This window comes from Pogona vitticeps, chromosome 2 (genome assembly GCF_051106095.1).
Source record: "Pogona vitticeps strain Pit_001003342236 chromosome 2, PviZW2.1, whole genome shotgun sequence".
NCBI lineage: Eukaryota > Metazoa > Chordata > Lepidosauria > Squamata > Agamidae > Pogona > Pogona vitticeps.
The window spans coordinates 150,954,818-150,968,529 of NC_135784.1; the positions used below are offsets into that span (position 1 = coordinate 150,954,818).

The 13,712-nt window shown below is 41.8% G+C and overlaps 1 protein-coding gene across 7 annotated transcripts in view; it reads right to left on the bottom strand.

Annotated features, from left to right (window-relative positions):
* Window positions 1–4,967: 4,967 nt before the first annotated feature.
* The window catches only part of RNF41 (ring finger protein 41), a 50,397-nt gene continuing 41,652 nt past the window's right edge, over window positions 4,968–13,712 (bottom strand). For all 7 annotated transcript variants that reach the window (XM_020785234.3, XM_020785218.3, XM_020785209.3 and 4 more), the window contains 2 exons: window positions 9,987–10,090; window positions 4,968–8,054 (listed from right to left, as the gene is read on the bottom strand). In XM_020785234.3, coding sequence (XP_020640893.1) covers window positions 7,703–8,054; window positions 9,987–10,090 — 456 coding nt within the window. In that variant the 3' untranslated portion in view covers window positions 4,968–7,702. The remainder of the gene's footprint in view (window positions 8,055–9,986; window positions 10,091–13,712) is intronic.

The window sequence follows — 13,712 nt, forward strand, 5'->3', positions numbered from 1 at the left end:
GGAGGCAGAAGCGAGGCAGTCCCAAGCCTCCTCTGATGCACACTCTCTAACTGCAGGGACAAAAGAGCTACAAAGAAGCAGCCTCATTGCCACCTACAGTTAGAAATTTGAATTTCCTGCCTTTTTCCCCTGCCTTTTTCTGTTCTTAAGTGGAAGCTCCGGTCACAAGTAGAAGCAAAATTTTGCGGCTGGAGCTGGTCGTAACTCAAAATGGTCATAAGTAGGGACGTTCGAAAAGTTGAGGCACCACTGTATTATGTAGATCTTGCTTTTCGGATGGTCCTTTTGTGTAGGGGGCCCCGCCTGGAAGTGCTGCTCCTTACAAATGGACATATTCACCAGCCTCAGTGTGGCAAGTAAATATGGAAGCCAGAGTTTGGATTCATCTAAATACTGTATTGAGTGAAATTAAAAAATATTTTTGGCACAGAGCAGATGCAGTGTTTGAGACCTATGCCTATCTGACTAACAGAGACTGAGAGGCAAAGGCAGAAGAGAAAATGAAGCCAACTTCAGAATGGTGGTCTGTAAGTCAAGGAAGCAACAGAGCCACCAACCAGGAAACTCTTAGCCAGCTGTTTCTACCTTGGTTGCCGCCTACTGACATACCGTCATTTCTGCAAGGAAAGTAGTTGCACTTCCAACATGTTGCCTACCGATTGCCTTAATGGGGCAGTCTGGCATGTTACTTATCAATCCTCCTCCTCATCTTAGAACCACAATGCTGGAAGGGACCCAATGGATCATCAAGTCCATCCCCCTGTCAAGGAGGCAGAGTGGGGAATCAAACCCCCAACCTCTGGCTCTACAACCAGATACATAAACCACTGCGCTATCCAGCACTCATGATAACACTTCTTGGCTTCTATGCCACCACTCATATTATCCAATTCAGCAGCCTGGGCGTAAGAAACAGTCTTGTGTTATTATCAACAGTTAATCAATAATAAAGACTTTGTACTGACATTATTGCATTGCAAATACTACTTTGTTTGGTTATTGAAGATCCAGTTGGAAAATGGTTAGTTTAAAAACATTCACTCTTTGACTTTTATCCATATGGGATTATATGTTCACTATTGTAAACTGCTTTGGAATGGTAAGCTGCTCTTCACTGTGCCTCCTTGACACGGGCTGAACTCCGTGATGCATAGAGTCCATTCCATCATGACAATTCTAAGATCATTATTCTAAGATAGATCCAGGTGGGCAAATTTCAAGGATCAGGACACTGCATTTTGACTCCACTAGCCCAACACATTGCTCTTGTTCCTACCACCACTGCCAAATGTCAGCTACTATCACTGAGGTTGCCATCTCTGTAGTAGCTACAGAGTTGGCAGAGAAGATCTGTGAAGCAGCTGGGATGCCAACTGGCATCAACAGTAAAATATTTTAGCTCCTACATGAAAAGCAACAGACTCTGATTCACTTCGAACTGTCAGGTAGCCATGAATATGAAATCAGTCTGAAAGATCTGCATCAACTAGAAAAGAAATGGCAAAAGACAAAAGTGGCAGGTCACACTATGCTGTAAATGACTGCTAGTTCTTGAGTTTAAAAAATTGCTATGTTATGTGAACTCTGTAAGAGCCATAGTGGATGTGGGAGGTCCCACATCAGAATAATTTCGGGCCCATCATTTAGGAAGGCAAAATACCTTGGGAAGCTAGTTTAGAAGAATCTGTGAAACAAGTGGCTGGGAGGATGATTGACAGAGAAAGGCATTCTTGACCACCAGTAACTGCTTTGAGCTTAGTATTTAATGTTCTTTTATTAAATGTGGTTTGTGTGATCTATTTGATATTTAGGTTAACCACCTTGTGAGTCTGCATCACAAGTTTAAGGACATTTTAAAAGTTTAAGGAAATTTAAGAAAATTTAATTGAAAAATGTGGGTGTTCTTGGAGGAAATGGAGCCTAGATCCATTTTATTTGGGTTCAGGCCATGCCATGGAACTGAATTGGCATTGGTTGTCCTGCAAGATCATCTTCAGAGAGAAGCAAACAGAGGGAATGCAACCCTTCTGGTACCCCTGGATCTTTCTATGGCCTTTGCTAGTACTGTATTACCATAGTATCCTTCTGAGATCCTCCATTGAGTTTAGGATTTGGGGGCTCTGTTCTTTGGTCCTCAAGAAATTATTGGAATCACCAATCTCAGATGACACAGTTTGGGGAGGTGATGCCCACATCTTGGAACCACTGTGCTCAGGGAACTGATCTTTCAGCGGGGAATATAACCCCTCTAACCAGTTCAACGATCCTCCTAACAATAGGACCTCTTTCTTTTCTGGATTCAGAAATTTCAATTTATTGACCTTCATCCAGTCCATTATTGACCCTAGGCAGCGCTCAAAGACTTGTACTGCATCACCTGCAGATGAGGAAAAGGAGAAATACAAGTGTGTAATCTGCATATTGATGATAACGAACATCATCTCCATATGACATCCCAGTGCCTTCATGCTGATATTGAAAAACATTGGGGAAATGACTGTTCTGCAGCTTGGGTGTACTCTTGGACCCTGCTCTTTTATGTATGTATTTAATATATTTTTAACCCCACTTTTCTCCTTAAAAAGGACCCAAGGCAGCTTTCTATGGAGGCACAAATTTCTGTTGTTGCCAAGAGTGTCTTCCATTAACTTTGGTTTATTGCCCAAATGTGCCCTTACATGGATAGGAAATGCCAAATAGTAGTGGTTCATGCATTGGTAATCTCTAAAATAGACTACCGTAACACCCTCTACATAGGGCTGCCCTTGAAAACAGTACTGAAACTTCAACAGGTCCAAAATGCAGCTGCCAAACTGATCAGAGATACTAGCAAATATGGACACATCCTCAGTCTTGGCACACCCTTATTAACTCCCTGTTAGTTTCCATGCACAATTCAAGGTCCTGGTCATGATCTGTAAAGCCATTAACCGTTTAGGATCTCAATACTTGTTGTAACATCTCTATCACAAAACAGCTACTTGTCTTGCCTGCTCCTTGCAGTCTGCAATGTTTAATATTTTGACACTTAAGGAGACCAGAAGAGCTTACACTAGGAACCACACTTTCTTGGTGATGGACCCTTCCTTCTAGAACATGCTTCCAACAGAGGTTAATCAGGCCTCATCCCTCTATTTTTAGGAAATTAGTACAAACAGGATTATTTAAAGCTGCCTTTTATTGGTACTTTTAATCATTGCTAAGAACTCCAAGTTTGTTTTTAATTCCTTTAATTCTTTTTAAATACACGTTTTAAGCTAGTGACAGGGTTTTATTTATTTTAAGGTATTTATTGTATATTGGATTTTGTATTATTGATTTTAACATGATTTGACATTAAAATATGTTGTGAACCGCTCAGTGTTTGCGCTAATGGGGGGGGGGGGGGGAGAATACAACTTGAAATAAATCAGTATGTCCAGTAGAGGGCAGCAGTACACATCAGCTTTAGGCTGACAGACCTCTGTAAGGATCCCATTAATTTTCTTCCCCATGTATTTTGTGTGGGATGATTAAATGTATACAATATAGAGGCATCTGTAAAAATAGGAAGAGGTTACTATCTGACTGTAGAGACAAAACAGATAATATTTCAGGCACTACTGAAAATGTGAGTCACTCTATGTTTTATAAAGCAACATGTAATCCTTCCAGAGGTCAGGAGTTCTGCAAAACCCAATACATTTTGCAAATGTATTCTCAAACCACAGAAAGTGGTAGAAACTCTATTCATGCAGCAGGATAACCTAGAGAAGGTACATAACGTATTCAATTAGCAGTGCCATATATGGTGTGTCTTTGTGCGTGAAAGATGTTCCCCACAGCTTTTGTTGATGTCGCTGAGGCCCCCCCCCCATTAAAAAAAATAATAAATCCACCTACCCTCATGCTTTTCTCCTTTGAGTTTTGGGCATACTGTATAGAATGTCAGCAGTACGTGAGCCCAGATATGTCAACAGCAGAAAAACAGGTTGCACTCTTAAACCAGAAAGCAATGGTTTTGCCTAAATAGAATTCACGGCATCTGTTCACTTACACTCACTCAAATCTCACTAGTTGGTGGCTGATAACTGTTTGATCACTCATGACTCCTCTGAACGTTGTTCAGAGGAAGCCACTTGTAGCTAATACACCATTAATTTAAACCTGAGAAAAAGGTTTATTGCCACCATTTACCATCTGCCTACTTATCACACCCCAAATATTTGCTAGGAAATATTCTCCAGACATACTGTTTGATCCTGGGGAAAGGACAAACTGTGCAGCTGCCTGTGTATGTATGGAACAAGACATATTGCAGCTCTCAAGTCTCTCCATTGCCACCAGTTAAACCCCAGAACCCCTTACGAAGCCCATTATGTCCAATGTAAGGAAACAAATTTACTTTTTCTTGGCTATGTAAGGAAAATCTGAACTATTGTTTATGCAAAATCTATGATTCTTGCTACTTGCTTGTAAATCTTAGCATTGTCTAGCTTAGAGTCTAAACTGCTTTATTTCTTCTGCGACTGGACTTCCCCCCCCATCTAATTTCTTGATTTTACATTATGTTTTTACTTTTGAATTACTTCCAAGTTCGCTGAATAACTTTTGGCTAAATCAATTAACACTATACCCTTATACAAAGGGTAAACAAACAGAGAACAACTTAAGTTTCACCTTGCAGTCATTAAAGACGAAAGCAGGTTTCTCATCCAACTCTCTGGTTTGAAATTCATCTAAAGATGCTTCAATGGCCCCAGTTCAGTATTTAGAGAAGAAATGAAATAGATGCTAAAGGTAAGGGAGCCACAGGGTAGCTGTGGAATGACAGCAGCCCTCACTACATCTATATTTTACTCCTGTACGTTACTGGGAAACCATACCACTTTGCAAGAGGAGGTTAATGCAAAAAGGAACTAAGCATCTTTGCAGTTTTCATGCAGGGTGCAGCACACTACAGACTCTGAAGGAAGCATGTAAAGGAGTCAGGAAAAAGGCAGTTTATTAGTGCAGTCAACACAATTTAACAGCAAAACACAAAATGCAATCAGCAACTTGCATACTGGCAGGAGACATGACAAATTCTATGGTATACTTCAGAGCACAAGGAAGACTGGACAGCAAGACACTGAAGGGGAAAACAAGGAATGAGGAGAAAAGAGTTGAGAGATGCAGTTAGCTCAAGATGCAGTTATTAGGTTGGATTTAGCAGCTTCTTCAAATTCCTGAGCAACAGGGACTCCGTTAGAAACACTTCCAAACAAGCAATCCCCTTTCAAAACAATACGAGCACAACCCATTCCATCCCTAAAACTGATCCGACTTTTGAAGCACATTCCAGGTGTTTTGAAAACATGACTTACAAAACAGAAGTACTAAGAGATGATGGTAAAGTTATATTTAAGAAGTAGCTCGCAACTGTTGCAGGTGGAAAAGCTGGAACCCCCTTAGGAATAGCATCAGAGAGACTTGGTTTCTAAAGCAAAGTTCTACACAGGGGATGGGCATGGGGCAGAGAAGCCTAAAGCAGTGTGCCACTTAAGAATAAAACCGAAGGAAGACAAGGGACTGAGAACAGAGCAGAACTGAAGGACATTCCTAAAACCTACAGGACAGACTTACACAAAAGTAAAGGCCACCAAACTGAATGACTGCTGCAGATTTAAGAGCCTCCAAAGCACAAGCGTTTCTTACACAATGGAACTTGAAAGAGCATCTGCCTGGTGAATATTCAGGAGCATAAGCGAAGCCAAGCTGTGTTGTTCATGCAAAATTTATTCATGGGAATGATGGAAATCCTGTGAGAGAGATCAGCACTGCTTTCATTAGGTGACTAATCATCCTATGTCGTCCTACAATGGGCCAAGTTCCTTCCTATTCACCAAAAAGACTGGGCTGCCAGCTGTCCATTGCTGTGAAAACCACCATTCCCATAAATGTGGATTCTTGGTTACAGGACCAGCATGTAGGAGTAGGCTAATTACTATGATACGTGATTGGAGAAATCTCTCCAATTATGCCCTGGCATTCGTTTGAAGTGTGGCAGCAGGTAGCATGCCTCAGGTGGCCATCTTTCCTGCTGCTAAGTTTCCTGGAGCTTTGTTTGTCCCAGGGATTGTTGAAGAGGCAGCTGTCTAAGAAGTGGCACAAACTCCTCCCTAGAGACAAGTTTGCTGTGCTTAAATACGGTGACAGCTCTCCTACATCTGGGTACTAACAGGAATTATTTTAGCCACAAGTAGTCTAAGAAAGGGAATTAAACCTTCTTTAAAAGAGAGTCACGCCAATGAAAGCTGTTCAGAATGGAATGTACAGTCAATGTTCTGGTCAGAGCAAGTCCAACTGTTCCATTTTATTGATGCACTTACTTCTTGCCTCACCAACATCAGCACAAACCAACTCCAGCTTAAAGTAAGAATATTTAACACATCACAAATGAAGAAGGTTGTTGTAAAAAAAGAGACTCCAAATAAATTAAAACTGACAAGTCAACTAAACCTGGACTTCAAGACATTCCTGACCACTGTATTTTGAAAATAAAATAAAGGAAACATACAAAGGCAGATGTAGTACAAAAATACTGAACACAATCATCAAAATGTAAAAAAAAATACACAGATTTTCAAAACAGCCCACAGAGAATGACAAAGACAGTTCATCCAGGTTACTGTTCTTTTTTCCCCCAATTAATTTTTTCCAAATATCATGAAGCTGAGATACCCTCAAATGGCACACACAATTCAGAGAAGCCTGTATTGGATCAGACTGAGCAAAGTGCCTACTTGAAGGCTTGCATCTTCCGAGAAAAGACTGGTCAGGAAAGCACCTGACATGAGTGGCGGCACTTAAATAACACTAACACCTGACCTCTAGGAAAATTCCACTTCACTTTGCACAAGTGGCAGCGACAGGACACTGTCAAAGAGCGCAACCTCCATTGCAAAATCAGGCCCCCATCTGGAAAAAGAAGGTCTGCCACCAGGGTAATATAAGGCCACACATCCCAAATAAGTTGAAGATTCTCCTCCTGACAAGCCAGCTTTTTGACTCCACAACATCTGCTACCCCAACATGTCACTACTGGTATATATTATTTGGCATTCCTTGCACTGCCAATTTGGCATTTTGCCTTCTAGTGTGTGCACTCTTTCACGTTCCTCCTCCCCACTGCTCTTTGCACAAAGACTGCAAAATTGTGCCTTCAAGTTTCGAGTCAGATGCTAAGGGCCACAACGGTAAAGCGTGCGCCTTGTACAAAGAAGCCAAAGGATAAGAGAAACTGGACAAGGAGGGGTGTGGGGAGGTCTTCAGAACAAACTTGCAGCTCTGGAGTTTTCAGTTAGGAATCACAAGCCTGTTGTACTCCTGGGATTGGAACCAAGCTATCTGAACCAATGCCGTTGCGACAGGAGATCAGACTCCTTGTGACGGAGGTCCATTGCTCTTTCTGGAGCACAGAGGAACTTCTTGTGCTTTTATGTAGACACTTGGAAACCTGTGTCAACACCAGATCAGGGTAAATTATTAGGATTGGAAAGGAATGCAGCATGGCATTTTGCATAAGTTGCTGGGCACCTGCCCAATATAATTAGGAAGTGGTGTTTTAATCAATATAAAGAGAAGTAATGCCCTTGCACGGCACAGTGGGGGAAGGATCAGTGGGCTGGGACACAGTCTATTTTCCTTTCAAGCACATTGTTCTATCATCTCTGTTAAGTCTTTAGATTTCCTCCACGCCATGTGCAAATATCATCACCAAGCCTGGCTCTAGCACCATCTCCTCGCCCATGTGCTGATTTTCACAGGCCATCACCACCACAGCCTGCTTGCCTGGGATACGTTTGGCCACATAGTTTTCGTAATAGCGCCGGTTCATCTGTCGGGTTTCTAGGGTGGCCAGGCCCTGTGGCCAGTTCCGTTCGTGAGCATTTTCAATCAGCTCATTGATGATGGACGTGGGGCAGCCACTCTCCACCAATGAACGCTTGATCACAGCTTGAAGGACAGCATCTGGTGTAGAGATCATACCACCCCACCGTGTCACTCGGGCAGGCTGCAAAGAGTTCAACCACCTAGAAGCAAATTAATAAACAATGTGAGATGAAAACAAAAATACAGGAAAATGAAGATTTCACCAAGAAGCCATGTCATCTACTGGCATTGTAACATAAATCTGGAGGTGAGGAAGCCCACATTATATTACTGTTCTAACCTCTCACTTTGGGCTACCTGTCCACCAAACCACACTACAGTATCCTGTTTCCCCAAAAATAAAACCTACCCTAAAAATAAGCAATAGTATGATTTTTCAGGATGCTCGTAATATAAGCCCTACCCCAAAAATGAGCCCCAGTTAAGTGAAACCCTGCCCTCCACCATTGTGCAGCAACCAGAAGATGACATGACTGTATTTGAATAGATGTAGATGGTTGTACATGAAAAAAATAAAACATCCCCTGAAAATAAGCGCTAATGTGTTTTTTGGAGCAAACTCTCTTCTGTGATGGTACATTGTACTAAAAGATCATGTGCAGGCAAACAGCCTTTTAAGCAGCTCAAACTTTTTAAAGGAACCTCAGATAAGCTCCAGAAACCTGCAGGGTTCTCCAGAACGTATTTTGAAAGCTCTAGGTTTTGAAACTTAATTTCATGATTCTGACCTAGTTTAGTTTTAATCTCTGCCACCAATCCATGGTTTTCAAAAAAGACAACTCAAGGTTTCATTACTGCAATGCACTCTGGCAATGAAAATTTTTTTTTGTAAGCTGCAGCCACTTCAGACTATTTGTAGCTCATCTCCTGCTCAGCAAGGTCAAAAGAGAGGTACATTACACTAGTGGTTTAGCAATTGCACTTGCCATTGAAACTAAAAGGTCAATCTGAAGAATTTATGAAATCTACCCTTTCAAAAGTCTAACAGTTATGTCAAAATAAACTGGATTTATATGTATTCAACTCTCCCCCCCCCCAAATAACTTATATCATCTGCCTGTCTTATTACAACAAGAGTTTACTGCTCTCCTCCCCCCCCCCCATTAGATAGTAAAATAGATTTAGGCAAGCTTCATTATCTCTTATATAACCCCATTCTATTTTCTCTGATTGCAGCAAAATGAAGATCTATATTTGCAAACAAAAGGTATGATAATGAATTTCAAGCTTTTAACAGCTAGCTTCTTGTCCACCCTACGTTCTTATTTCCTTGTACCAGTCAATGATCTGGTGCATACAGAATTACCGTTCAACAGCAAAGACACATGAAGGCACACTTTACCCCACAACCATGGGATTTTCTTTCCATGAAAGATTTGCCAGAAAGAAATCTTTTGTGCCATTCCTAGAGTCATTGTAAGATTTTATTTTCCCTTTCTGGGCCTCAGGTTTGACATGCAGAGGGTTAGACAAGTACAGGGTTAATCTTTCACTTCAGATTCTTGTTCTAAACACAGCATCTGGAAAAAAAAACTTTTGAGTCCACGTTTTTCACATGGATGGCCAACCAGGAAGCAGTAAAACTGTTTCTAATGGCTCAGGAATCTTAAGACAACCTGTACGTCATTAAAACCATTAGAATTCATATTTAGGAGTCCTGGAACTGCAGCATGTTGCAAAAACCCTTGCAGGCAATGTATGCTTGCAGCAGTAACAGTTATGTTGATAGATTACTAGCTCCCTTACAACTAATGTTTCCTGCTGTAAACAACTTGACTTTAAACTCAGAGGCTATTGTTTTCATCAACTTAGCTGAAGAAATTGTTCATAGACCCCTACAAAAAGAAGCTAGGATAATCAAGGATATCTACTCTTTATTTTGTTTTATCCTCAGAAATGAGCCTATATTGACAGCAGAAGACACTCTGGGGCCAGCAATCTCTGTTCTACTTGCTTGTCAAACCATTTCTCAACACCAATAATCCTTAGCTGATACTGGCCTTGTCCATGCCTGTTTTCTCACAATTCTACTTCATTTCTAACCTAACTAAACCCACAAGCATTGTACTTACTCTAATATTTCATTATATTCAATAGTTTCTTCCAAATTCTGCAGGTTGGGGTTGACGCTACGTATCGCTCGCATATATGCTTTCAACAACTGAATGTCACGTTTCTGCAGGAACCAGAAAAAAGGTGGAAAATTAAGCAAGATCACACACAGTGAATAAATGTGAAGCCAGAATCCTAGCTGGGAACTAATGCTAAGATGATATTCTCAAGATTCGCACCTCTAAATTAAGCACTGATTTCAGGATGGCAAAACACTGCTATAGCAGAAGCAAACAAAAGAACAAGATCTTAAATACACAGAGATGAAAGCTATATTGTTTTTCTCCAGAAGACCTGAGAGAAACTTGCTTTTAAAAATTCCCAGATTTCTGCAAACCCAAGGCAGTACTATGTAGGAGACTACTGAAAAATTAGGAAGCATCTGATGTTACAGGATTATTGCTAAAGCTAAGAAGTGTGGTCTTCTCACTTCTCTTGGAAGGGGAGGCTAACAGGAATCCCACCTCATAATGGCATCTTCTTTCTAAAGAAAAAGGGAATATAATAAACATGTACTATAGACAGTCTTGGCAACTAAAAATACAGTTGAAAATATTTATTGAATCCTACTGGTGTTTGTGTAACTTACTGCAGCTTATTGTGATTAATTGATGAGGTGCTGGTGCACACCTTGGTTGTTCATGACCAGTCATGTGACTGAAATGCCCTCAGCACCTTGTTAATTAGCTACAGCAAGTTACCCAAACTTTATGCAAACACCAGTAGGATTTTGGTCATAATTTCTATTTATCCTCACAGCAATCCGGTGAAGTACTTTAGATAGAGATATGGTCACATGAAAAAGTTCCAATAATCTGCCAGCACTGGGAAGAAGTCCTTATTTATTCCTGCAAAAATCACTGTAATTTTGATGAGTAGAGGACTGGGAAAACGTACCACACTTTAAAGATGCTTGAATATAATAATTCAGCTGTAATCTTGACACCTTAGAAAAGAATTTCAAAACTGATCACTGACAACTGACAGTTCTAGTACATTTTTCCTGACGAAAAGCCTATGTAAACAATCAACTATCTATGAGCCCTGGTTTGTACTTGTACTGCTTTTAGATGACAATAGGGTAAATGCATCAATGTTTTTCCTAGCTCCTTAGGATGATGAAAAATTAATGAAAATGAGACTGTCCTACTTTGGGCACATCATGAGAAGCTAAGACACACTGGAAATGACAATACAGTAATATTAGGAAATATGAAATAGACTGACACAATAAAGGAAGCCACAGTCTTGAGTTTGCAAAAGCTGAGCAGGGTTGTTAACAATATGACAATTTGGAGATCTTAAGTCAGAGGCAACTTACTAATATGTAAGTGTGAACGGGTTCGCTTCCCGCCACAGGCAGCCCCCCTGTGGGCGCGACAATAAGTGACGGAGGCTGATCATTAACTTGAACAACAGTCTTTTTATTTAACAAACTCTCACATTCCACAGTTTTGAACGGGTCCATCAAGCTTAATTCTGGCAGAACTTTGTAATTTTTAACTCTCAACTCGGGCGTTGTCCACACGCTTCTTACATCAGGGCTGGCCCAAACCTCTCGCGATCCGTCATCGGCCTCAGCGGTGTGGCCCGGACCGCACATATAGTCCCACAACAGGGGTGCCTCGCCCAGTCTCCCTCGGGTGGCTGCTGTTGTACCAAATAAGGACTGGGACGAATCACCCTCCATCCCCCAGGGTGGTTGCGGGAGTACACGACCAATGTCCATTCCAGCGCCTTAAGGATTCCCTCTCCAACTCCTTTGCCTACCGGATCCGGCAAAAGCCCTCCTCCAGTGTGAAGGTTGGGAAAATCTTTTAATAGCCCGGCCGCGTCCGCGAGTTCTACCATAGGCTCTGTCTGAACCGCTTTCTCCACTTTCTCCCCTGGCAGCTCTGTCATTATCTGAAAAGCCCGCACATTTTCCCCTTCATTTAATATCTCCTCCCACGTGATTAGATCTCGCTCCTCCCCCTCTTCATCTGCCAGGCAAACCTCTAATGCCCGTCTCTCTGCTTGCCCCTCCGTCTCTATTTGTACTAACACTCCCTCTACACAGCCACAGTCTTCTTCGGGCTCCGATACCTGGGAGGAAGGCACACTAGTTCTCTCCTGCTCACAACAACAATAATTCCCTAACATTAGCTTTCAGCAAGTCCAATTGCTGAAAGAGCCACTTTGCATGTATAATGTCAACTTAGATGCAGGTTAAGATTATATACCCACATTTGGCATAGGAGCTCATGACACTTAACCTAAGGAATCTGGGGAAGAAAATCTATTCTGTAAGAAACCGAGAAAGAGTTGTCTCACAAGTCTGACTGCTGTGCTACTTGAAAACATACTCCTAAAACAAAAACCAGTGCAATTAAAGAAGGGTATCTCCTTAGCTGCAATGTATGTTTGGTAACGTGTAGAGTCCATCACAGCATTGTAGTGTAGCTATAGAAGAAGTCACAACTAGGAGTGAGCTTCAAAAGGTCAAAAATCTCTAGAAACATTCAACATGTCAGTGTACCACTGACAGATGTAATTACATTGCATGTCTGAAATGCCAATCTTACCATCACAAAAATTTAACAGCATCTACCAATTGTCGTACAGTACTCAGAACCCAGTAAACCCCAACTGTAGGGAGGTCGCTGCCTGCTAATCCTTCAAACTGAAGCTGAAAGAAAGCTGGGACAGAAGCCTATGCCGATATCACCATATGACAGCTCTGACAAGAGGGAGATGAGGGCTGAGTTATTCTTTTCTTCATCCATCCCCGCATCTGTGACAGCAACAGTGTCTGACTAAATGGCAAATCTGCCAACAGTGAGAAGGAAAAAAGGTATGACCCAGTGCCAACGGTTCTGCTCACCATGTCAATTTTACATGCTTCCCTGAAGGATGTTCCCCTGAAATAATCTAGCCCCAAGTGGACCACTCCCTAATCCCCTTAAGAGGATGCTCAATTAAGGTCCGTTCATAATTATGGAGCAATGCTTCTTCCTCTTGGCGGAGTCCCTATGCCTTTCAAAGCTGCACAACAGGCAAGCACAAAAACAGCCTCGGAAAGCCTGAACAAAGGTCCATCTAGCAAAGCGTTTGCCTTCTCATAGCAGCCAGGCAGGTGCTTCTGCAAGTTCAGTAAAGCAAAGCAAAGCAATGTTGTTTACCCCATAGTATTCAAAGCACTCTCTGTGCAGTTTACATTTTAATCATGCAGGTTATGCATCCTTCCCCACCAGCTGGGTACTCAGTTTACTGACATTAGAAGGATGGAAGGGTGAGTCAACCCTGAGCCAACTACAGTACCTCAGCTCATCAGGACTGAACTCAGGTTGTGAGCAGAGTCTTGACTGCAGCACTAGCAGGGCTGGAAGGCAATAGTCCTTGCCTGCAGATGGCTCCAAGTGATTCGTAATGTAAGGTATACTGCCCCTTAACTTCAGTCATTCTAGCCAGGCACATGGCTTCTAAAGGCATGGTATGCCTCCCAAAACAAAGGGATACATCCAGTTCTGCATAAAGTTTGTTACAGCTTACCCTTGATCCCTTTTTCATCATTCCTGCATTTCCTCACAGTCTGCTTTCTTCAGTCTATGGCTTTTGGCCAGCATTTACACCTCTTCCACTCCAACTTTCCTTTTAAATAATCTACTGCTTCTGTAGGCACGTCTAATCTCTCCCCCACCAATGTC